Source organism: Agelaius phoeniceus, chromosome 4, assembly GCF_051311805.1.
Source record: "Agelaius phoeniceus isolate bAgePho1 chromosome 4, bAgePho1.hap1, whole genome shotgun sequence".
NCBI lineage: Eukaryota > Metazoa > Chordata > Aves > Passeriformes > Icteridae > Agelaius > Agelaius phoeniceus.
In genome coordinates, this window is record NC_135268.1 from 3,437,445 (window position 1) to 3,462,634 (window position 25,190).

The following is a 25,190-nucleotide window of genomic DNA, read 5'->3' on the forward strand; positions in this document are numbered from 1 at the left end:
AACCTTCTTGCCCCCACTACTCCACATCTTAGCTTGTACCCGGACCACTTTGTATGAAAATCAGCAGAAATGCATGGACTTAACAAACTAACACAGAACTTCAGCAGTGGAGTTTCTTTAAAAGTTTACTTAAATATTACATGCAACAGACAGGAATGCTTCTTGAACTATAGGCGAAGAGTTATGCTCTCAGTTTAGGATCAGGCAAAACAAAGAGACAAGGAGGATTGCAAAATACCTGATCTGGGCACTTTGTTAGCAAACAAGTGACCCTGGAAACACACACATATTTACAGAGTGAAGCAGGGCTATTTTACAGGTGACCTCAGTGTTACATGAGCTGTGAACAGGAGAGAAGTTACTGTTGCAGATTTTACATTCCCCAAATCAGGTTAAAAACTTAATGTAAAAAAAAAAAAAAAAACCCAAACCATATGTATATAACATTGCTCCCAGCCAGGCAAAGCTTGAATCAAGTTGTGCTCTTTCAGGAAGGGACCAACACACAAAACTTCTTTTCTCCAGGAGCTAAATCAGTGCATTTTCTTAGTGTCAGTTCTTCCAACCCAAAGTCACTGTCCTGAGTACAAAAATGGGTGAAGATGCAGTTCCTTCGTAGTTCTGTAGTACCACAAGACTGTAAACTTCTTCAGAAAAAAGAACAGTATTTTTTGCACTGCTGTTTCTCCCTTCTTCACACGTAACATCCCTGTATTCCTTAGAGCCTTGAGTTGGAAACGATCAGAAGTTAACCTGGATAGGCTTAACAGTAGTACAGTACAACCTGGGATATTTTGTTCATGGCTTAGAAGCAAAAGCTGGAATTGTCCCATATTAACTTTGAAAAATGAGAAGGTGGAAAAAGATAGCACTTAATAGCAGAAGCAAGAGCTGCCCTGAGGAAGAAGGAACATTGTCATGCTGGGCAGATACGCCAGCCCCTGACTGGAGATTTTTTGTTAGGCTGCAGAGGAAGTCGGGTTGCTAATGGTGAAAATAAAGCTCAGGGAGCATGGAAGAATTTTCCTCCATGCTATGGGAACAAATTCCATTGAAACTTGAGCACAGCTCTTTGATTAAGCACTAAATTAATACTAAAACCCACTGAAGTCTTTTCACCTAAAGTACTGCTACTTGCTCCTTTTCTGGAGAAAATACTTCATAAGCTTCCTTTAAATTACCCCTCCAATGTTGATATTTCTCAGTGGTCTTGGAATACACCACAGAAAGGAAGGGGAAGGCAGAACTTTGTTTCCCAGGAAGAGCACCGTGGCCTGGAACCTTCAAGTAATTGCTAGCAGTCAGCGTTGCCAGTTGCCTTTCCAAGGTCACAGTGAAAAACACATTCCTCCCTCTGCAAACTCCCTGTCCTGCAAGGTTAAAGTGTTTCCAACCCCAAGCACCAGACATGATACACTGCACAGGCTGTCCCAAATTCATTTTAGCATTTCAGTAGCAGCCCACTGAAATTTATCTAAACAAAGGCTGTTGGCCAATGAAATGTGGTTCTTCATTAACCATTAGAACATGCATAAAAGTCCAAGCGCATCCTAAGAAGATCAGATTGGCCAAAAAGGCCACTCCTGCTGCTTATTTCAACCAGAATTTTGATCACCGTTGGTTTTGTAGTTGAGGTGGTTCAGGGAAGGCTCAGGCAGCAGCACAAGGGTGGGGGCAGAGGAGTAACTTTGTAGCTGCTGGGATGAGACAAGGAGTTCTTTTTCATTAACAGCTGCTGCTCAGCCTGACAGAGATGACGCTTTGAAAAAAGTTATTTCAAATAGCCCACACCCAAACAGCTGTTGGACATCTGTGAGGAGGAGTTTATACTGCTGGGTGCCCAGATAACCAGAGACAGCACCCACTCCAAGTTGAAGAGGCACAGGTTTCACAGGGCAGCCCTTGCCAGAAGGCTTTAGAAATGAATGCCAGTTTAAGATGACAGCAGTACCCCTCAGTGATTTTAAGCTCTTGGCAAGACCACTAACATCAGATACAAAAACTGTTTATTAGCCAACCTGGAAATGGCTCAATTCAGCCCACTTCCGTGCACTCGCTGCTTTACATGCCAACAGCAGCAGTACAGGGCAGCATCACTCCATTTACACAGGCTGAAGGTAAACATCCACTTGATCTAATGCTGATTGAATGCCAGTTTGCTGGTGTAACAATTCCAGAACTAAGGAACAACATGGCACATTTTTGCTGTGTGCCAGACAGGGGCTCCTCCCAAGCGTGAGGGGCATACAGAATTCCTGCTGCTCTGCATGCAGCCCATCCATGTCAGAAGACATTCCCTGCTCTTGAGGCCACAGAGCAGCAGCTCACCCACTGCAGCTTCACCTCTCCATCACCCCTAAAGAGGTACAAGGCAAGCAGACTGAGGACTAATGCTCTCAGTAGGCATCAATGGACTTTTGGGACAGCCAACACATCAGTGGGAACTCCATGGGTTTAGATTAGTATCAGTTTTACACTTGGACCAGAAGATACTGACAGCAAGACCATTTTCTGCGTAGTGGAAGCACAAGGTATGAACTGGTGCAGGGGTTTTAACTGTGCAGTCCCTGCAGCAGAGCATTCAGCCTTTCTTTCCCCTGATGAAGCATCTGGCACTACATTATACAGCAACTGGGGCACGTCCTAAAGATCTTCATGAGTCGGTTCCAGCAAGGAGCTCTCCTCGTGGCCAGAGAGTTTCTTCCAGTTTTGTAGCCATTAAGGCAATGTTTTGGATCTATGCTAAGTCTCAGTTTAAACTAGACAGAATAAAAATGCTACTGATACTCTGTGGGGACCAAATCTTTCTTACTCAGAAGGAGAAAAAGCCCTACTATAATAACGCACTGCTAGTATTAACTTTTAGTCTATAATTAGATAAGCAGTCTCAGACTTCACGTGGCCTGCATGGTTAATTCTGTGCCTGAAGAGAACATTTTGATAAAAACACAGCTAAAACTCTTAACAAGATTGCATGTACAAAAGATTTACATTAAAACCACATGAAACTAAACTTCATAATTGAAGTCATCAAAGCCGGTATTCATGTTCTGAGTGATCATATCTAGGATCCTGAACCATGTTTAAAACTGTACATCATTTCCTGGTAATATACATCTCTTAAAAAGATCAGTCTCTTGATTACTACAATAAGTTTAGTGTGTCTGGTGGGTCAATGAGAGATACTCCATGGTACCTAGAGAGGGAACAAAAGAGGCAGGATGTCATCTTGCTCAAGAGCTCTTTGCCACAAAGAGCAGCATAACTGCAGCAAAGCACATTTCCTACCAGGCAGGCAGGAAACATTCTGGGGCTTGTTGGCTGCCATGCCCCATGCAGATTTTCAGGAGCATTAAGTATCACCCAACTGTAGGAATGTCAAGGAAATTCCTCCAGTTTCTACCTGACAGTTCAGGCAGCAAGAGAAAGTATTGCCTGACAAACCACCATGTAAAAAACCCAAGGAGTCTTGTCACCCTCTCACTGAAGAGGTGAACTTGGTTAATCGAGTCTGCCTGAAGACTCAAAAGATGTATATATCCCACACCCACACCCTGCCAGGCACTTACATGCTTGGACAAATCAGACATTAACACCTCCACAGGTACTCACTTGGTACTCTTGTACTTTTCCCTTATGGACTGTTGTGTGTGCTGGGCTGCTTTGAGGTAGGTGTTGTGTAGGTCTATGAGGCAAGGCTTGATGTCTTCAAGGGTGTAGCCCGTTACTTTGCACAGGGATTCAGGCTGAGGGGAAAAAAGAAAGGGTGAGGGACATTTGAATGTTGCTGTTCACTTATGCTGATCGCCAGTGGTGGAATTTTCAGCTTCCCGTTGAACCATATTTACACCTCACCCCCGCCACCCCATTTTTCAAATGCCACAGGGAGCAATCCCTAATTAAGAGTCCAGGAGCACAGAGGGGCTGCAATTCCTGGAGCCCAGGCCCAGCACTCAGAACTGAGTACAAATACACTGAGCACACACAGAGGCCTGTGAAGGCTCACGCTGGAATGCTACGTACCCAGCTTTGTCCAGTGAGTGTGTAACCTGCCAGATGAAATGCTGCAGCAGCAATAACTGATGGCAAGTATTTCAGGTAAGGATCAGCATCAATTAGACTCAGCTCTCCCAGGTACTGCAAGAGAAATGAAAAAGGGAATCATCTCCTTCCAAGAGTTAACAGTTGCTCTAGAACCCTAACTTGAGCTTCCAATCCTGCCATCAGCTGGAAGGACATCTTTTATCAGTTTCCACTTACTTTCTCTTTAAGCATCTCCTGCTAGCTACTGCCAAACAGCATTCCCAACACATGCTTTCCCAGTACATTTTATATTTACAAACATTAAAGAACTAGAGGGAAGAGTGATATTCAGGTCTGACCTTTGCACAGAAAGACAAAGACTTGTGTTTAGGACCTCTGGTACCTACCAGAGAGCTTGGATTTACTATAACTTCAGCTGAAAGGTTATCTGTGCTCTGCTCTAGAAATTACTCTCTGGATTTAGAGCTTGCTGCTGGTTGAGGAGAAAACCAAACCAAAAGTCCTTTTTTGCCAAAGTGTGTGTGGGTAGGTGTGGCAGCTGTAGATAAGAGAGAGGGAAACATCTATCTAGCAGTGCAACAAGCCCCAATTTCAAGTTCATTAATCTCTGCCTCCTCTGAATAAGGGTGCATGCTTGAGCCAGGCCAAGTGCCAGCCTCTGATAAGAATGGAGTATCCCAAGCAAAAAGTGGCAATAGGAGTGTTATACATATATACATACATGTGCAATAAGTATCTGCAATAAAACTCTCTAATTACATGAGCTGAGCTAGGAATTCCTACTTACCATGGACAGGCTCTCCACTTTAGCATCCGTCTGTTGGTGTAGGAAGTACTGGGTGAGGAACTGGTTGATTGTTGGAGCCGCCAAGTCAAATGACAAAACCTTCAGAATTAAGTGCTCCATCCTTAGGACCTGCTTCTTGGTGTAGGTATCATCTGTGATGTAGACAAACTCGGCTACTTCAGGAGGGTAGATCTCTTCAAACTTTCTGCCAGGAGAAATGTTTATGAGTAAATAATTGAGTACTAGAAAACCACCAACATTCAATGAAATGCTCATTTAAATTCTGACTTGGGAAGGAGCTGGGCACTGGTGCCAAACAAGTTTGCTGCAGTTGGTTCAGTAGCTCTTGAATCACCAGGATTTGAAATTAGACCTACAACAGCAAAATTCAGGACTAAGGAATTTAGTACCTGGAGTCACTGAAACTCCAGAGTAACCCACTGAGTTAGCAAAGGGGGCAAGCACAACTTGCTTTTCACATGCCTTAGGCATATTCCCTCAAATACTGTTTTAGATGCCAACAGCTGCAGATGGAAATAACAGAACCTCACTTCAGGGGTAAACTTCAAAGATAACTGCCAAGCTTTTAGGTGGATAACTCCTGATTTTTATCCTACTGTGAAGCCCTCCCAAGTCAGTCCTGCTCTAGGCAACAGAACAGCCACAAGATTTTCATCTCTATGAAACCAGCAGGTGGAACTTGAAATGAAGCAATTTCACTTACGATGCGAGCAGCATAGCTGCAGTACCCACAAGCTGAAGTTTCCCTCTCAAAACAGACATGGAAGAAAGAAACCTATCAATGTAATTCACAGCTAAGTGCAGGGTTTCGTTCTGTAATTTGTATTCTTCTCCAACTTCCACCAGCCAGTCCACAAGAATAGCCCGCATGTTGTTTGTGATATCAGGTTGCTTCCTCATGTAACCTATTTTGGGCTTGCACTTCACCTGTAGGTTTAGATGACAGATAAGAGTTGAGGCTGGACCACGTGCTGGTAGGGAAGCAACTGTTTAAACTCCATTTATCACAGTTTAACAAATCAGAAGTAAACACTGGTGAGTTTAGGATCAGTAAGTTCTATTTCTGTAATCTTGCTTCCCAGCTTGTGCGTGGCACAATAAACTTTATCACAATAAACCAGTCCCGTGCTCTTATTTCTCCCTTTCTAGCAAACTCTAATTTAGTCACTGTCTTGGTAACTCATGTTCAGATACATTTCTCCACCCCAAACTCTTCCCCCATGGGCTGTATGCAAATAAGAAACAGGACAGCAGCTCACCTCCATTTCCCTCAGGTATGAATGGATTTCACTGATATAGTCTGGCACGTTATTAACGTTTGGTGCTTTCTCTTCTGTTTCTGAGGTTATTGACATATCCATAATACTTGGAGAATCTAAGCAGAGGATAACAGCCATGTTAAAATGGGCACCATCACATCATTTCCTCACAGCACAGGGAACCTTGTGCAGGCTCACTCAGCTGGACTGGGAGTTGGGGAGGCTCTACGAAAGTGAAATGTTGGGGCAACAGGGAAGTTTTCCCCTTCCCCTTTCTCCTCTTCCCGCTAAGAATAAAGAGATGGAAAACTCTCTTGCAATTATGTAGTGCTCAGTGCACCCTGTGTTACCTTGTAACATAGATGTGGATCCTGCAAGCTTAGATTGTGTCTTAAAACAGGGCAGGGGTGCCGGAGCTCTTTGTAGCCTCCCTAAGCGGATCGGAGAAAAACCAGCCCCCAGATATTCAGACACGTGCTACAGAAGATGGATCTGGCAGTTCCCATTTTTCACATACTGGAAAGAGCTCAAAACACTTGCACCACTAACTGGCAGAAAAACCTTTTACATCCTGGGATCTGGGTAAAGTCCCTTTCTAACTCTGTAGTGGTAGCAAAGGGCAAGGCTTTATGGGTTGATTTTGTCTGTAATCTGGCTTCTCTCATGAAGTACTGATAGCTAAAGCTATAAATTACAAAACGGCCTAAAACAGCAGGGGATAAGAACGCAGAGGCTCAGCTGCATGGAAGAGCTGTTGCATCCTGGTGGCAAGCTCAAAGGAACCAAGCCAGCCCGCGTCCCAGGCCACAGCCCTGCAGCTGGCTCTGGGAGCCCTTCCCTGGGCGAGCTCCTCCTCGCTGCCCGGGGGCAGGCAGGGCCCTGAGGGGAGCAGGTGGGACGCGGCCTGCACGGCGCCCCGGGGCCGAGCTCTCACGTACCGAAGCTCAGCTCCATGGCGTTGCCCAGGGGAGCCAGGGGCCGCCGCTCGCCCAGGGTACACACGGCCGCACGCAGCCCCAGCGCCGCCTCCTCCTTCTGCCCGGCCGGGACGCCCCGCTGCCGCCGCGGCTCCCGTTCCCCGTCGGGCTCGTCCACATGGACGGAGAAGGGCTGGTGTTGGTGCTGCTGCAGCCCCGCCGCCGCTCCATGGCCCTCGCAGCCGCCCCGCGCCGCCTGTGGGGAGAGCGGCCGTCAGCGCCGGGCCCTGACAGCTCCCGCCGCCGCCCCTTCCACACCGCCCCGCTCCCGCCGCTCCCCCCTCACCTGCAGCGGGATCCCGGCGCGCTGCTGCGCCCCCCGCAGCAGCCCCAGCGCCACGCGGGTGCCGGCGGCGGGCGGCGGCGCCGCGGCTTTGCCGGCCGCCGGCGGGGGCACGTTCTCCTGGTTCTCCTGCTCCGCCAGCATGGCCGCAGCAGGAGCCGGGGGGGAGCGCGGCGGAGGGGACGGCGGGGCCGGAGCGGCGGGGCCGGGGACGGGCGCGCCTGGAGCCGCCCGCGCCGTTCAAGTAGCCCGCGACTCTTGAACCGCCCAATGGGCGAGCGCGGCGTCACGGCCGCGCCGGATGGGGCGGACAGAGGGACGGACAGACAGACACGGGCGGACGCGGAGGGCGGGGAGCCCACGGGGAGGGAACGCGGCTGCCGGGGACAGCAGGCCCCGCGCCTGCCCAAGGGAGGGAGAGAAGAGTCTCGGGCGTTCCCGCCGGGAAACGTGTGTGGGAAGCGAGCTGGAGCTTGCCCAGCCGGGCTCCTGAACGTGTGCCGGGAGATGGGGGGGGCGGGGGGGGGGGTGGCCGGGATAAAGGGAGGCTCAGGGCGAGACCTCCTCGCTCTCTCCAGCTCTCTGAAACGCGATGAGAGTGAGGTGCCCGCAGCGCGGCGACAAGAGGAAATGGCCTCAGGATGAGACCATAATAATCTTTCGATTATCAAAGAATCGCAGACCACAAAGGTACTCGTGTTCTACTGCTCTGGGCAGGGACACCTTTCATCTTAGACCAGGCTGCTCAGAGCCCCATTGAATCTGGCCTTGAACACTTCCAGGGATGGGGGATCCATAGCTTCTCCAGGTAACCTGTCTCATCCTCAGACGAGACAATTAGGAAAAAAAATGACCACTGTTAGGATGAGGCACCAGCCCTGGAGGTGTTTCAGAGGTGTCTGGATATGGGGCTGGGGGATGTGGTCTAGGGGTTTCAGTGATAATGACAAGTTGGTGGTTGGACTTGATGACCTCAAAGGTCTCTTCCACCCTTAGTGATTCTATGTCATTTTAAATGGAGTTGATCTTTTTGACTTGCAAACAGATCTCTGTCTCCGCTGGCTGCTTCATTTCTTCTAATTTTAAATAAAACCAAGTGAGAAAGCAGGTGGGGTTTTGAAATGAAGCACAGGGAGGCTGGAGAAGCACTGAGAAAGTTTAATGCCATCCATTCCTAAACAAATGTGGCTTTAAATGGAGCTGTCATCAGTCTAAAATTCAGAGTTCTCCCCCCTCTGTACACACCAGCTACATCAAGTCTGGTGAGATTCTCACACCACATTCTCAACACGACAGGAAAAACTAAGTTAGGTACAGCTTAAATACACAGATTTCTTCCAAATCCATCCAAGTTTCTGGAAACCAGTTTCTTCATCCATTCTTGCAGCTGGGGGACAGGCTACTCCAAGTCATCCTAAACAGTAGTGAAAACATTTTTGCCAAAAGGATGTTTGGTATTTACATCTGATCTTTCTTGAGCTATTAACACTGTACATACATAAAACCTCTGCACACAGTTAACATGCACAACAGTTTATATGAAGTTTCCTACTGTATCCAATATGGTAATAAATATGAATAAAACCTAAGAACTGACAGTACAACAAAAGAGTAAAAGTGGTTTTGACTTGATACCGAAATGCCTTGGTTAAAACCAGAAAAATTACTCTGCTTTTTCCTTGTCAGGCAGCATCAAAAAAAGCGATCAATCCATCTTGATCACAGCCATCCAGAATTTCCAGAAGGAGAGGAACTTTGGTTTTCACATTGGTGCCTTTAAATTTAAATTTATCTATGAAGAGGTCTGTGATCATACCTGTAAAGGTAAAATTCCAGGAATTATTTTCAGTAGGAGGTATCTCTACTTTTAACTCATGATTATGTACCAAATATTCCAGTTAGAAGAGTTTTTAAAGTTGACATTTTAAACAATGGTTTAATTGTAAACAAATCCAAGCCACTTAACTTGTATACATTCTTAAGTGCCATCCTGAATTTGAACACCATCTTTAACCATGTCCATAAAGACAAGAATCATCTAAATATAAGCAGCTATTTCAGCCATGTCTCTGGATGATAAGCCCCATTTAAATAAAGCTGAATTGTCAACAAACCATAAAGTCTCTCGAGATGTGCAGGTTGTCTCTTGTATTCCTCCAGCAGCTGATCTGCCTCTTCCAAAATGCTGCGGTATTTTGGGAGCAGGAAGTCCACATTGCCTTCATGGACTTGTAATTCCTCAAAGACAGTTTAAAATGGTAAGAACTAACAGCAGGTAAGTATCATAAGAGCAGCTAAGGCAGAAGAAATGAAGCTTAGATATGTCAAACAAAGTACTTCAAAGGGAAGACAATCCCCTTCTAAACTAGCAAGTGTTATTTTCAGAGTGCCTCATTTTCTAGTCTGCTAATGAAATGCCTGGTGTCACTTCATAGACTGGATTCTCAAAATCCTGCTTTATTTCAGCTTCCAGCTCTGAGCCAGAACAGGATCACACCATGCAGACTCAAGCCTTGACCATACCTTCATTTTTAGAATAAGTGAATTCTTAAAAAAGTCTAGCATTCAGTGAAGTCTGAAGGTCAAAGTAAACTCTGAAAGTATCACTCAACTTGTGACAGCAAAAAGTTTTGAATGCCTCTTCTAAAAAGCCTCAGTCTATCAGCACACCAGTCTGGGATGGTTGATAGTACAGATCTTTTTATCCTCCAGAGAAAGGCACTTCTCTTCTAGACAAGAGGTAATGATGTTGTGCACTGTGAGTCTGCTGGGAAAACAGCTTTCATCCATCATTAGATGATTTTACTGCCTGTCAATAAGTTACCATTCAAAAAATGAATGACTGAAAAATTCGTCAAAGATTTGATGTCTAAAACAAGCAAGATGCACAACACCATTATTATTGCACAAAGACAATGTGCAATAAGAATTAATTCTCTATTATTGTTTAAATCCCTGGTTTGCCCAAAAAATATTGCTTAAATCCCAAACCAAGCCCAAGTAAAACCCTTTCAGTGATAATAAAGATTCACACTGTTCTCACTGGTAGCCAGCTTTTCTGCTATCTTAAGAGCTCTGACAAGTATTTGAGTCCCCCAAAAGGACAAAAGAGAACTGGCTGAACATTTTCACCTCCCCTCCCCTTAAATAATAAATGCCAACTCGATGATAGTGACCTTTTGACAGGAAAATCCTGGTTGTTGGGGAAAAAAGTCTAAGAGCTGAGATGAGCTGCCTAACTGGTACCTCCCAAAGGCTATTGAGGAAGGTATTAAGCAAAAGATTCAAAAGCAGATGATTTAGACATTATGAGACACTGGGATGAAGTTCCAAAGCAAAGAAGTTGCATCTGGCCTGGGTGACCTAAAAAACTATAAATGTTAGTGGGAAGAGGGACAGAAAGAGCTGGAAAATAACAGCAGGCTAGGAGAGAACATTAGATGATAAAGCTGGCTGCCCTCCTACCATCCAATTTAAGCATCTTCAATAATCCTACACGTTATTCACTAGTTATACAGTAAAAAAGAGAATTTTCATTGAAGAAATTTCTCTCCTAGACACTTGCAATACATGCTTGAATTTAATTTAAGGGAACAGACCCCAAATGACACACACCTGACTTGAGCCATGGTTTAGTTTATCTGACAGCATAACCCCCATAAAGATCAAACCCCAAGATCGCAGGTACTTACTCTCAAAGCATCTATTAAGTGCACCTTCTTGGCCAGCAGCTGCTGATACTCTAATTTAGGGTGGATAAGCTTTAATGTGTGCCTTACAGATTCTTCATTTACATCTAGCAGGGAGTAAAAAAGAACGCCAACAAGCAAATGAGTACTACATATTCCATTTATGGGAATAACAGATGAACTGAAGGACAACAAAATAGAGAAGAATTTTTACCATATGATATGTTGAGATTAATCTTCCTTTTAGTAGCCTCTTTGGAAAGCACATCTTTGAGGATGGATATTGTAGAGATGTTGTCAGATTTAAAATATCCCTCACCTTTTCTATAAAAGAAGAACAGTTTAAAATATATGAACTTGAACACACATGCATGCATTAGGTTTAGTAATTCTATCTTACCTGTAGGTACTTTCAAGCTGTGTTCCCAGGAAAGTGTTCTGAAAATAAAAGGTGATGCACTCTCCAGCAGGAGTCTTTTCAGGTACCTCAGGCAAGCAAAACACAACCCAGGAGTGAATTTCAGCAAAACTGAACTGGCCTTTGAGCATCAGTGTATTCATGGGCCTGTGGCATTGTGAAATGAGAAGAGAAAAAGGACAGGTAATAGTTAAGAAGGAGGGACACTGTCCATGTAAAACAAGTTCAGTTCCATGTGGTGGTTTCCTTTTCATCAGCACCCTGTAGAAAATCAGGTGTCTCCCTAAGCACAGATACATATTGCAGATTACAGCTATTTTTCTGTACATCAAAATGCAAAGCTACATGCATATTCAAGTTTTACCTCCCACTAGGCATGTCAGATCTAAGCAAAAAAAACAAGTTGGAAGTTTTTCATGTCCCACTGCAAGTTGCTAAACCTGAAATTTGGGACAAAGGTAAATAACTGACAAGAGCAAATATGACTAAGACAGAGCCTCGAGAGCCTCCCATGCTGTAAACAGATGTAGCATTTTTATCAAGAACAAGGCATGGTGGAGCTCATTTGCACACTGAAGCCTTTGGTATCCCTCCCTTCAGTCTTTCAGTTTTGGTTTGAACAAGCAGATCCTTGGAGGCAATCCGAGATGCTAGCAAGGTGGGCAAAAATCCATCAGAAATTGTGTAAAATACAAAACTCCTATAACAGAGAGATAAAGGTAAAAAAGTCTTGGCTTAGTTTTGGGGCCAAGTTAGCTGTGAGAAAAAAAATAGAGGAAAAGGGTGGAGCAGAGGATGAGGCTGAAACTGAAAACACACAGTTACCTACAGAGGAAAGCTTCCTTTCTACCACACCCTCAGCTTTACTAACACATGGCGCTGAACTGTAACCCAGGGCAGAAAAATGAAAAATAGCCCCAAAACAAGAGTGGCAAGGAACCCATTTAATCCATTATTTCTATTAGGAAATCCATGAAATGGAACTACAGGCTCAAAAGTGTAGGTTAGGGCTTAGAAATTCCATCCAGAAGTTTACTGAGCAAACGTTTCAGCTGCCTTGTGTCATTTTTTCCAAGTGAAAAAAGGTATTGATTTTCCTTTGCACGTACCTGTCCTGGTCAATAGAATGAGTTCTCTGGTGAAGTGAAAGTGGCTTAATTTGATATTGAAGAACTTGACAGGTTTTTGGTTGGATTCTTGGAGTTACATACGCTTGAAGTGTCCCGTACTGTCCTTCAATCGAGCGAACCTGCAGAGAGCAAAGAAGAACCCACAGAGAAGAAACAAAGGGAAAAGATAATTTTACCACTGTTTGGAAATTTACTGAATATTCAAAGTGTGTTAGAGAAAGCCACTAGTATTCCACGAATTTTTATAGTACTATATTTACTTGATAGTGCCACTATAAATAAAGAAGATGAGTTTAAAACTAAATGGAACATAGTCCAGTGAAGTGCTGCTGTATTAGATGAATATTAATAAAGTAACACCCTGTAACTCATTTTCTGATCAGTTAAAATAAAAAGCCTCAAAAATTGAGAGTTTTACGTAAACATGTATCAGATTAGAAGGCTGCAGTAAAAAAGAGAAAACCTCATGCCTGTGGGCATGCTGAGGATTTTCCTAATCAGGATTTCCTTCATTATTTCCTGTGGTGGTTGCCATAAAATGTATGAATTTGGTGGATCCTTAAAAATAAATTCCAAAACACCTACATGCCTTTAACTATAATAAGCATGGGATGATAGGATTTGCTTCCTCTCCAAAATACAAATTGAGCCTATATTCTCTTGTTAGTTCCCAATGTAACTTCCTTCAAACACTTCAGAGTATAAACAGTGCCAGAGCTTTCTCTCCCACACCTCCCTGAGTTTTAAGTTCCACACATTGCCTTCAGAATCCTGTGTTTCCCCAATCTGTGGTGTCCCCACTGCTTTCATCTTAGGGACACTCAGAAAGATCCCAGGCTCTCCTCTGACATATTTTTAGAAGCCCTTAGAAATCCTAAAGACAGATAAAAAGGAACACAAGCCCGAGGTTAGAAGGTCTCAGGAAAAAAAACAGCAGTAGAAATTTGACTGATCCACATGGAGAACTCTTCATTCCAAAGCAGGACTAACCATTAATTTTATGGAACATATTTTTGAGCATTTTACCTTAAGTTCAAGTCTTGTAGTATTTGCTTGGCATCTGTAAGTTGCAAGAAGAAAGTTGCTATTTGGCTGAAAAAAGGAAAAGGAAAAAAAAAAAGAACTAAACAAGAAAATAATACAAAATAGGCCTCTGGAGTCACAAATACACTACTAGTATTTTTTAACTGTAGCTATGTTACAGTGAAGTTTTTGCTATGCATGCACAGCTATTTACAAGAGTTAAATACAAAAAGCAATCCTTGGTTCCCTTGAAGGTTCCAATTAGTTTTAATTATGATAGAGTTAAAAAAAAATTCTCTAAGAAGAATACAACCAAAGCCTCTTACACTCTTTAATATCTCTACAAAGATTACATAGATTATTACTTGTCATCTGAAAAATGCATGTCAGCCCACCCCACTCATCTGCAAAATTAGTTCAACTTGCAAAAGCTAAAGCAGGATCAGTAAAAAGTACACCCCAAAAAGTACTAAGTTAATCATCACAAATGGCACAAAACTGAAAATAAAAAGCTGATTTCTGGGAGCTCCAGGGCAGAACAATTATGTGCAAATTCAGTTCTTAAAACTAAAATAAAAGACTGTTAGAAGGGAGAAGATTTTACAGAAGATTTTAATAAATCCTAAGGTGGTTTCAGGATTTTCTCCCCAGCCTCAGTGTCAATAGGAATTCTGTAACTATTTAAGTCTGTAGTTATAACATATAAAAAAAGGCATGCAAACATTTGACTCCCCACACAGCAGAACTGTCACATCCTAAAGATAATTTTTAGGAATTAACTAAAAAATGTAACACTTTTCACCTAAATTACTTGGAAGTAAATGTAGATGAGTCTATGAAATCCAGAGAAGAGAGCAATACTGACTGTGTCTCTCACAATCCTCCTCAGGAACAAAAAAAAGGGAGAGAGGGAATATTTGTGCATATTTAGGTTTGCCTTACATCAGGACCTGCATTTAGCTCCTAATTCTGCAGTACCTCTGAAGAAGCTGTGCTCTCCACAATTACCAGATGAGCAGTTTAACTGAATGTATTTTAAATCAGAGATATATGCATCCAAGTTCTATTTTTGCTACACAATATTAAGAGTTTCCATCATGCCATCTCTCCAGACATCCCCTCTTCAGTTTCACTCACCTCAGAATCACAGCTGCTAAAACTAACAACGGCAGAATTTTTATCCACATCCAGCAAGTCCAGTGGGACATCACTCTGCAGAACACAGGAGGAGGGAAAAAAGCAAGAGCTTACATTGCTGAGTAGCTCCAAGTGCATTTATCCTCTAACTGTCATCAAGCTTTGGAAGGAGAGAGAGGCAAGGAGATTGCTTCATCTCAGAAGCAAAAGCCTAACAGACATGCAGCTTACTACTTAATCCTGGAGTAGCATGATGATCTTTCTCTTATTCCCTTCACAGAATCCTGAACTCCTGGGGGGCTGCTTTACCACAACCTCGGTGTAAAATCTTTAACTGTCTTTCAGACATGAAAGGTTGATTAAACAGTTTTATTTCTCATTTAGCTATGGAAACATCTGATACTATACTGTGGCAAATTAGCTGTAGCTTAGCATTGCTCTGTAACATCCTTAATAAAAACAGGATTTTTATTAAGAAGTGAAAAATAAATTCCTAGAATACTTCTTTCCCATTTGTTATAGAAAAATCACCTCATAAATTCCTCCTTGTCACATTTTTCTCCTCATGCATTTCCCAAAATAGGTAATTCAGTACTGCTACTCTTTCTGACTACCAAAGATGGCACTAATCTCAACTGATACAGTAGGAGGAATAATTAATTAAGGTGGCTGTAATGGGCAGGACTATTTCTCCCCAGCTGCACACAAATCAGACACTGTTCCACACTGGAAGGGAACAGGTGGCCCATAACATTCTGATATTAATTTTCCACTACAGAGGGCACTTAACCAGCGAGTGAGGATGTGCACCCCGTTTAATTGGTGTTTAAATTAGGACATGCAAAAGCAAACACAAAGTTACAAAGAAATCTTCTGTTACAGCAGCCACTTTGGTCTATTTTGGTAATGTAAAGCTGCTCTGCTCAATATGAATTTGTTGTATTTGCTCCCTAACAAGCGTGTCCTTAAGATGCTGTAACTTGGCTTTCTGAACTAGAAAGTCTCTAGAAAGAGATGCATCAAGAAATGCACCAAGAACAAAGCCCCACTGACCTGCACCAGGACGTTATCTATGGCTGTCTGCACCTCCAAGATGAGGCTGTAGCTGGCATCATCCCTGTTCAGTGTGAACTTGTCATTGACACTGAAGGCAGGTACTGAGGAAACTGCAGTGCTGGAGTGAGAGGACTGCTGGTATTTCTCCCGTTCCTGAAGGACTTTTATCTGCAATTGTTCCAACTCATTCCTAGAAAAGGGAAACCACTCATCATGTCTTCAAAAAGAGGCAACTACAGAGCTACACTAGAAATTAAATAGTTTAAACTTGCAAGGCAATCGTGTTTATCTCCTGTCCTCTGCTTTTCAGCCAGAAGTGACTGATGGCTCCCCTTAGATGTACTTAGCAAAAATAAAATATAAACTCTATCACATGGACACATGGATTTTACATGTTCCTTGCCAAAAGAGGTTTTTGAGACACAGGAAAGGACAAACTTTTTCCTTCAAGAGTACAATGCATTTTGAATAATATGGTAGTGACTTCCTTCCTGCCATCATTTAGAAGCTATAGAGCAGCAAGGAAGAAAGGAATTTCATCTTGCTGATACTGAGGCAGAAAGCATTAAGACATCATTCTGTGAAGGCAAGATAGAAAAAAGCTGTGAAATGAGGCTGCTATTCATTTCTACTTTGAAAAGGTTTGATTCTACTTCTAGATATATTAGTGATAAAGAAAATCCAGTGAGATAGGAAGGAGAGATGACATTTCAGCTTTTAACATTTTCATTCTTCCATTCAAATTTCTTTCTAGCACAATTACCTTAAGGATGAAATCTTGTTCTGCATTTCTTGACTTAATTTAAGTTCTTCACCTGATCCACCTTCTCTATGGACAGGTTCTGTAGTCAGTCCTGTCAGCCAGCCTAAACCAATATATGAAGTTTATATTCCTTATAAGCTAAAAAGAAAATCCTACACTCAGCTATTTTATGTGTGGAGTGATGTTTGTTCCACACACTGGGTAGAGAGAATTGAGCCCAATTTCATCCTTTTTTGTAGGATTAATCCTAGACACTGAGCATCATTTTTTATGGGTTTCATGCTTAAATTGAAAAACATTACTTTTTTTTTCATTAAGTACTTTGAGCAATAAATTCCTCTTTAACGGTTTTTAATTGAGCAGTTGGATTTTTTTCTCACAAAACCTTGAATTACTGGCAGAACTGAAAACAAAACAAAAACTGTGCAATCTGTTTATAGCAAACTGGATGCTGCTCAGTGGGCTTAGAGGTTGCATGTTGCTGCTTGAAAAAAGTTATACTTTTGCTTACTAAGTTACGTTTATTTCTAAAAGCAAATACTAATTGATTATATTCTGATACCTCAGGCATGATATGCAGAGATGAAAGGGTGCTTATAGCTCTAGTTCTCTGCCAAAACCAGTCTAGTGCACATCCTACCAGAATTCACCTTTGAAAGCCCACAGGGAAACATGGGCTTTCATTTCCTCCCTTCCTTCTGTGATCCAGGATCTTTACAACATTCCAACCAAAAGAAGCCACAAAGGACTTAGGGTGCAACAGTACCAAGTACTGCCAATCATACCAACACAACTGATGTGAGGTCAGGTGCAAGGGACTTTTGATGACTCAAAAATGTTTAAAAGAGGTACTTGGAACACCATTATTTCTCAGTAACTGACTGAGGATTGTATCTTGCCAAATGACACGATTTTCATTACAAGAAATTTCAATAGGTTAACTTTTAGCACTGAAGGTAATTAAAGGGAGAGAATTAGTAATATTTTAGTTCCCAGCAGCTAACAAATGCAGCATGTTTATCATGGCCTCTGTCACAGACAGGCCAATAGCTCAAGGCTTACAGAAGAGCTGCTGGGATGCCTCACACAGGGGAGCTTCATTTCCTACTAAAATCAAAATCAACCACATTTAAAGCACCGTGAAGCTGAAAAGGAATGAAATTACACCAAAGATAGAGAAATAAATTAAAAACATGCTTGTATACCAACATTTTTCATATATATTAAAAAATCATAAATAATTCCTTCAGACATATTCATTAATTCATCACATTAAGGCAGCAGTTTACACCAAAATATAGTCAGCCCATGCATAACACATGATGAATATCTTAAGATATAGAATCCCCACAGCTTAAGTGTAGGAAAAATTTTTCAAGTGTAAATATTAAACCAGAAGAGATCTTTTCAACATGGATTTTTAAGAGGTGTGAGTTGCATTAACAACATAACCTGCTTCATTTTATCACCTCACCACACATGGCATTTATTGTGTCAACGATATGAAGCTTACCTGAGTATGTTGCTGCTAGAATTTCATCATAGCCATCTTTTCCCACACAGCCACCCTGGATTGATGAAATGCTCTCTGACAAAGCCTTCAAATAAACACATTCAAGCAGAGACAAATATCACTGCACTCATTTTAGAAGCTTATAGAAGATTCTACTCCACATACCAAACATATTGAGAAGTTGAAAGCAAAACACTGATAGACATTGTTTTTCCAGCAGAAAATAGCAATCTGACTCAAGTGAAATGATCCCTCCAGATCCAATTACTATTTTAAACAACTGATAACCAAAGTAATTATGTTCAATGAAGCCCTGGCAGCTTCCATTTATTAACCTGTAAATCACAGACTAAACACAACAGTCTTGGGTTTTTCACTCAGGGAGCAACTCTGGATTAGGTTTCACCCAGCAGTCAACTAAGCCAAAACTTCAATACACACTCTCCACATTATTTTGATTTTTGCTCAAATCACAACTACTTCGCTTCCTGGTTCTTACATGTCACCATACTGATTTCAAGTTCATATTGTCAATGTTACAAACCTCTTAAATAAAAACCAAACCACGTATTTTAGGAGTAACAATCCTGTAAGTTTTGAAATAGAGATTTTTATTTTTAATTCATGGGTTTTTTCCCAGCAGAATATGAAGAATGAGGACTTACATAATCATGTCGAAGGACAGGATCATCAGCACTCTCAAAGTTATAAATCTCTATCATGCCATCATCCCGTCCAACAAGTAATGCCTTAACTCCATCTCCCAGAATGTCAAAGCTATCAATGCACAGAACACCTAATGAAGAAGAAAACAAAGCCATTTGCTTCATCTTTATTAGTTTCTGATACAATAATACACAGGCCACACTCAGTTATAGGGAAAGAGAGTCCTGGCCAGGACTCTTTTAATGAGATTTCTGGGTGAGTCCTCAAAGATGAAGTCCCTCCCCTGTGCTTCAGACTCAAGGTTAACTTTTTTGACTCCATATTTCACAGAAAGACTAGGGACATAGTAAGAAGCATTTTAAGAAAATAATGTGGAGATAACTATTATAATTAAATAAAAATGTATTTATACATTCCATTCCTGATCTTGTCCTTTACAAAGCAGTAGGGGCTAATAGATGTTCCAGAAGCAGCACACCAGGGCTAAAACTGGCAAAGTTTTGATCAGTTATTGTGGAGACAAATTCCATCTTCAGACAAAACCCCTTATTATGACTCTAGAGACCTTAAAACCACTGAATATCTCATAAGTTGGGCAGGTGTATTTGCCAAATACATGCACACTTAGAAAAATGAAAAAGATCTCAATCAATCATGTTTGAATCAACACTGTTTTACAAACATCACTTTAAAAATAGTGTAAAAATAAAAGCTTGCTAGAATACTGGAAATGATATGAACACAAAATCCAAAGCAAGACAATCTGAATCAAATTATTTGTCAGAAAATCAGAAGAATTAAAGAGACCTCAGTCATATTAATATCACATACTGACATAATCACAATATGCCTCCAGAGTTATCTATGAATAAGATTCCTGATTACCCTACTCTTAACAAAGCCTCAGGTATGCTGGGAAGCTAAAGAGTGAGAAATTCAGACACATCACATACCTCCTCTCTTCTTTTCATTTCCAATTTCCCACCTTGGTATTGCCTTGGTACCAGTAATCTGGATGACACCCAATTTCCCATCGGAAGTCCCATACACAATTTCTTCCCCAGAATCACCTGAACATAGAAACTGAATTTAGAATTGATAAAATCAAGGACACCAACTTCACAATGTTGTGTACTTACACTCTGCAGCCCATGGGAAAAGAAAACACTGAATTAGTGACGTACAATGGAACTGTCAGGCTTCAAACCTGAAAACAAATCCATGACAACTGCACCCATCCTGATAATTTCCTTGTGGTTATCTCCATTCTGTGTTTGGCTGCACCCCTGCACTGGAGTTCTGCCTAAAAACCAGTCAGTATTTATTACTATGTATTTCAGCAAAGTTAGGCTGAAGTAAAAGGCCATTCAATGGACTTGACAGAAGAAAGCCAGAGAAGTCCTTTAACAACAAGCACCCAGCAGTGAATGATGTGCCAAAATTTCAGCAATTAACAACTACTGTTCCAAACCAGCTCTGGATGTTTGTCACACAACCTAACTGAAACTAAATTAAGCACCAGATTAACACCCTAAAGAGATTTCTATGAGGTTAGAGCAGATTAGCAGGAAGGACGATCAAAACTATTTTAAGTTTGAACCTTCCAAGCTCAGTTTATGTTAGCTCTACTCAATGCTCTCATCCATCCATGTATTCCAGTTATGGAAATCCATGTGTAAGGGAAACACAAACCCAAAATCTGAACATGGCCCCCAGAAGACCAGTTTGCTTTTACACAATGAGACCCCTCAGACCTCACTAGCATTGTAAGAGGCCTTAAATTAAATGTGAATATAATTCAGAACTTTCTAAAACAGTCATATCTCTATGTATATTTATATGTAAAAAAATTACCTTGCATAGTCACTTTTATGCTGCATTTTTAGCATCAGCTTAAAAATCAAGATAAAAAAACTAACAAAGACAAGCTACAAAATCTTTAAAATACAGTACAATAGTATTATTAATTATGTGTGTATCCAAAGTTTTGTTACCCCCATTTCCATTGCTCAGAGCAAGAACAGCAGGTGGTCCAGGAAGTTCTACTTCATACAGCAAATTAGACCCCTGAAGACCAAGAAAACAATCTTCAATTTATTTGTTAAAAAAATCCCCCAAAACGAGAAAAAAAGGAACAACTCCAAAACACCAGCCACATACCAAACCAATGTCCCACAAAGACAAAATTATTATGGATCATACTAAAAGGTAAGATTTACTTATTCAAACTCCTATGAGAAAAGCATTTCTATGCCTAAAACAGGGTGAAATCTGTAGAAATAAAACATAGGACTCTTAAAATGTTATTATCATTAGAAATGATCCAGGAACTCATCTGGCAATTTAATTTGTTAAACAGCTTAATATCACTCAAGACTTGTCGCAACAGTAATTGATGAGAGCAAGAATTCCCAAAGTGATAAAGGCTTCAGGAAACTAAATGTGTATGTGAGCACCTTTAGTTACAAGGCACCAATTTGTCATCAACTTCCACCTATGAATTGCAAAGCCTGTTCACAGTGGTTTCATTAATCCTCATTTTTTTACAAGTTTATGATAATGATTCTCCTTTACAAGACCAGCAGAAAGGGAATGCACCAGCAGCAACACTCCCAAGTAAGGCACAATACACTGATCCTTATGATGTTTAAGCCCTGTTCTGTTAATAATTAATCCAATTCCATAGAAGCCATACATAAAACATAAAGAAGGAGACATTTGAACCTGTAACACCCTAAGCACTCTGTCCTGACATGCAAGCACTGGTGTGATGCAGTTCACTTTGTCCACAGGAAGGCAGAGAACATCATTGATTTTATCTCCTGAGAGGAAGTAGTGCTGGTCCTTGCAGTCACAGTAATGGTTATAGATGTAGCTTGCACAGAGAAAGAGATCTGCTCCTGAAATGTGCCTGAGGAGAAGAAAACACTTCCTGTAGCATTCTGCTGCAGCAAGAGTCCTTTATGCTTTTATGCCCTACTGTGCTCACAGCTCCAAGGTATTATGGGGCCCTGCAAGCTCTTCCAGCTTTTAGAGTTCATTATAAATACTAAAACCACGTGGTTTCTACAGCTCTCACATTTCCACTCTATCTTCAGGTAAATCCCTAAGAATACCTTTTTAGAAATTTGATTACTCTATTTTTTATGCTGATTTGTCTATGGCAGCATCTTACAACACAAACCAAAAGAGATTTTGCTCCAGGAGCTCTGTGCACAGGACACACTGTGGCAATAACCCCAGCTCTGCTCACACAGAGTGTGAGTCTCCAGACCACTCCCAATTCCCCCCACACTTCCAAGATATTCCAAATTCCTCCCACAGGTTGCAGCACAAGCTGAAGCTGGACCGGCACTTAGTGTCACCTACACAATATGCTCAAAATTACTGCATAAAATCATAAACTAACAATCTGCTACAGCTCTCAAAAACGCCAAGTATCATACATACATAGCTTTGATGCTTTCAGTAAGGTTAGTTTCAAAGGAAAGAAACTGCTTTCCTCTTTTTGTGAAACCTCTGACTTCAGATCCTATAGCCACAAAAATTTTCTCTTGTGGTGTATTAAGAGCTCCTCCCAGCTCCAGTCTGGAGATCTTTTGTCCTGGTAGTGTCTTGAACACTGGCTGGCAACAGAAAAGCAATTTTCATCAATCACAATATCATATTTCTGGTAATCTTTTAACATAAAGGATAAGAAATTTACTTCCAATTTCTGGCAAAACTAAAATGCAATGGGTTGTACACAGACAAAAATAATCTGTATATTTATTTCAGAATCACAGAGTAACCAAGCATTTTATGAGTAAATAAATACAAAAAAGCTTTAAAACATAATAAATTATGACTTCATTACTTGTTATTAAGTCATCCATAGGAAAAATTAAGCACTGCTGTCAGCTGGCTTTTTTTGTGGTTTGTTTTTTATTTTAAAGAACAACACACACACACTCACTCCCTCTCACACGTTACATTCTTATTCCAAAAGTCTACATTGATTTATTTGTATTGCTATAGAACACTTACGAGCTAACCATCAACTTCCTGGAGAAGAAAACCCATGAAAGAAAATAATTTGTTATTGAGCTGGGCATAAAAAGCAATCAGTTTGTCCAAATCCCTAAGGTGATTCAATAAATCTCTTCAGGTTTTTGTCCCGTTACAATAAGGGTGTACTTGCCCAGGCTTAAGCCCAACTTAACTGAAGTGCAAAATGTGTAGAAATTACTTTTTTTTCCACATTAGTTTTTGACTATAACAGCAGAGAATCCTGTGCTTGACCAGGCTTGAGATCAGCATGCCCTCACCACAGTTAGACATCAGTCCACAGCTCAACCTAGACACCTCCCACTGGCATCTTATTTGCCACATGAATCAATAATGGACTTCCCAAGTTCACTGGGAAAAACATTCCAAAAGCAAAATTTTAAATGGAACATTTCCACTTACCACAGCTTCGCCCTTTTTTATGCCAAAGCACGTAACGACCCCATCCTGATCTCCAACAACCACCTTCAAAAGTATAATACATTGTTATTTTTTATTACACACACAACAATGGTTTTACATCATGCTCTTCCTATATTTAATAGAATCACAGAATGGTTTGGGCTGGAAGGGACCTTAAAGATCTCTCAGCTCCAGCCCCTGCCAGGGACAGGGACACCTTACACTATCCCAAGTTGCTCAAGCTCCATCCAACCTGACTCTGAACTCTTCCAGGGATGGAGCAGCCACAGCTTCTGTGGGTAACCCGTGCCAGTACCTCACCACCCTTACAGGGAATAATTTTTTCCTAATACCTAATCTAAACCTATTCTCTTGTCAGTTTGAAGCCATTCCCCCTTGTCTGGTCACTACACGCTATTCTAAATAGTCCCTCTATTATAAAATTAATCCTATTTTTAAATATTTAAGGACTCAAAATTCTAGACTATTTAATTACATACTTTAAAGACCTTTAAAAACTCTAGAAATAGGATGTTGAACAGCACTCCAAGTACAGGCATTTACAACCCTTTTCCTGCTTCTACTTGTAAACTCAGCAACCATGAGGTGAAGACGTATTTGGGAAAAGTTGCGTTTTCACACTACGACGTTATTACCGAGGGAAAAAATAATGCAGCAATTTATATTGAGTTTCCCTAACAAGGTCTCCTTAATTAAATTAAGAAATACTTAAAAATAATTTTATAGAATCATCAAAGTTGGAAAAGACCTTTAAGATCACAAAGTTCAATCATCAAGTTGTCATTATTACTGTAAGCCCTAAACCATGGCACTCACCCAGTGCCAGATCCAGACACCTCTTAAACACCTCCAGGGATGGCGACTCCACCAGCTCCCTAGGCAGCCTATTCCAATGCTTGACCCTCCTAACAGGAATGTTATTATTTCAGGTAATTTATCAGGTATACCAGCAACGTTATTACATCTCAGCTTCAGGCCATTTCCTCTAGTCTTAAGTGTTAGTAAAACCAAACGAGAGAAATATGGAAGAACTCCCTCGTGACTTCAGCAATGCTGTAAACTACAGAAATGCCCTCCTGGTTCTGAAGTTTTCCAATCACAAATTTAGGGTTTTTTTCTATTTTTCTCCAAAAAAAAGGTTTTCCAAACCCCCCAACATGGGGTTGCACCGTCTTTCCCTATGACGTCCTATACCTAAGGAAATCTGGAATTGATTAACGCTAGGCTGAACCAGAGAACATGAGAGACAGAGAAGCACGGGGCGCTCGGTACCTTCTGCGTGGCCTTCTTCCCGGAGGCGGGCAGCAGCCTCATCGTCTTCTGCGCCGTGACTCCCACCTGTGGATGCAAGAGACGCTGCACAGCGGGGCCCGGAGCGCCGGGACGCGCCTCGGGCCGCTCGCAGGCCCCGTGGCACGGCGGCCCCTCGGCCCCGGGCGGGCCGTACCGCGTCGTCCCCGTGCCGGGGCACTGTCGGGGGCGCTGCCGTGCCCACCTGCAGGTAATCCACGCGTGCCAGGCTCGGCTCCATCGCTCCGCGGGACGCGCGTCCCTCCCGCGGGCACGGTGCGCCCGCCGCCCGTCACCGCGGCAACGTCCGCGCGGGGCCCGCCTCCCATTGGCTGGGCGGGCGGACGGGGGCGGGGACTCGGCCAGATGGGCGCTGCGATTGGCTGGAATTCACCGGGGCGGGGCAAGGGGCGGGCAGAGCCGGGAGCGCCCCAAGGCGGCTCCCGCGGGAACGGCCCCGAGGGAGATGCTGGGCTCGGTGCCGAACCGTGCGGGAGGAAGGGTTTGTTTAACAACGAAGCCAAAATTTTTTTTAACTCAGACCCTGTGCAGGGCAGGTCTAAGGCCTTACTCTCCGCAGAGTAAATACACTGAATTAAGAAAGGGTCGGTGCGGGTACGTGAATACACAGACATGTTAAATAGCGCTGCTGCCATCGCATTGC

The 25,190-nt window shown here is 42.2% G+C and overlaps 2 protein-coding genes across 2 annotated transcripts; both read right to left on the reverse strand.

The window, feature by feature from the left end:
* Window positions 1-113: 113 nt before the first annotated feature.
* Window positions 114-7,825, reverse strand: CCNA2 (cyclin A2). The gene is made up of 8 exons (XM_054633492.2): window positions 7,375-7,825; window positions 7,050-7,284; window positions 6,112-6,227; window positions 5,556-5,779; window positions 4,832-5,036; window positions 4,024-4,137; window positions 3,613-3,746; window positions 114-3,196 (listed from the first exon to the last, which is right to left on the reverse strand). The coding sequence occupies exons 1-8, from the start codon at window positions 7,513-7,515 to the stop codon at window positions 3,145-3,147; spliced, it is 1,221 nt and encodes a 406-aa protein (XP_054489467.1). The 5' UTR covers window positions 7,516-7,825; the 3' UTR covers window positions 114-3,144.
* A 688-nt stretch (window positions 7,826-8,513) lies between these two features.
* On the reverse strand, window positions 8,514-25,136 carry BBS7 (Bardet-Biedl syndrome 7). The gene is made up of 19 exons (XM_054632580.2): window positions 24,732-25,136; window positions 24,509-24,574; window positions 23,216-23,278; window positions 22,217-22,392; window positions 21,491-21,677; window positions 20,761-20,833; window positions 19,720-19,836; window positions 18,766-18,896; window positions 18,101-18,185; window positions 16,588-16,690; window positions 15,822-16,014; window positions 14,769-14,843; window positions 13,635-13,700; window positions 12,588-12,727; window positions 11,461-11,625; window positions 11,275-11,384; window positions 11,064-11,167; window positions 9,486-9,609; window positions 8,514-9,187 (listed from the first exon to the last, which is right to left on the reverse strand). The coding sequence occupies exons 1-19, from the start codon at window positions 24,765-24,767 to the stop codon at window positions 9,054-9,056; spliced, it is 2,148 nt and encodes a 715-aa protein (XP_054488555.2). The 5' UTR covers window positions 24,768-25,136; the 3' UTR covers window positions 8,514-9,053.
* Between the last annotated feature and the right edge of the window lie 54 nt (window positions 25,137-25,190).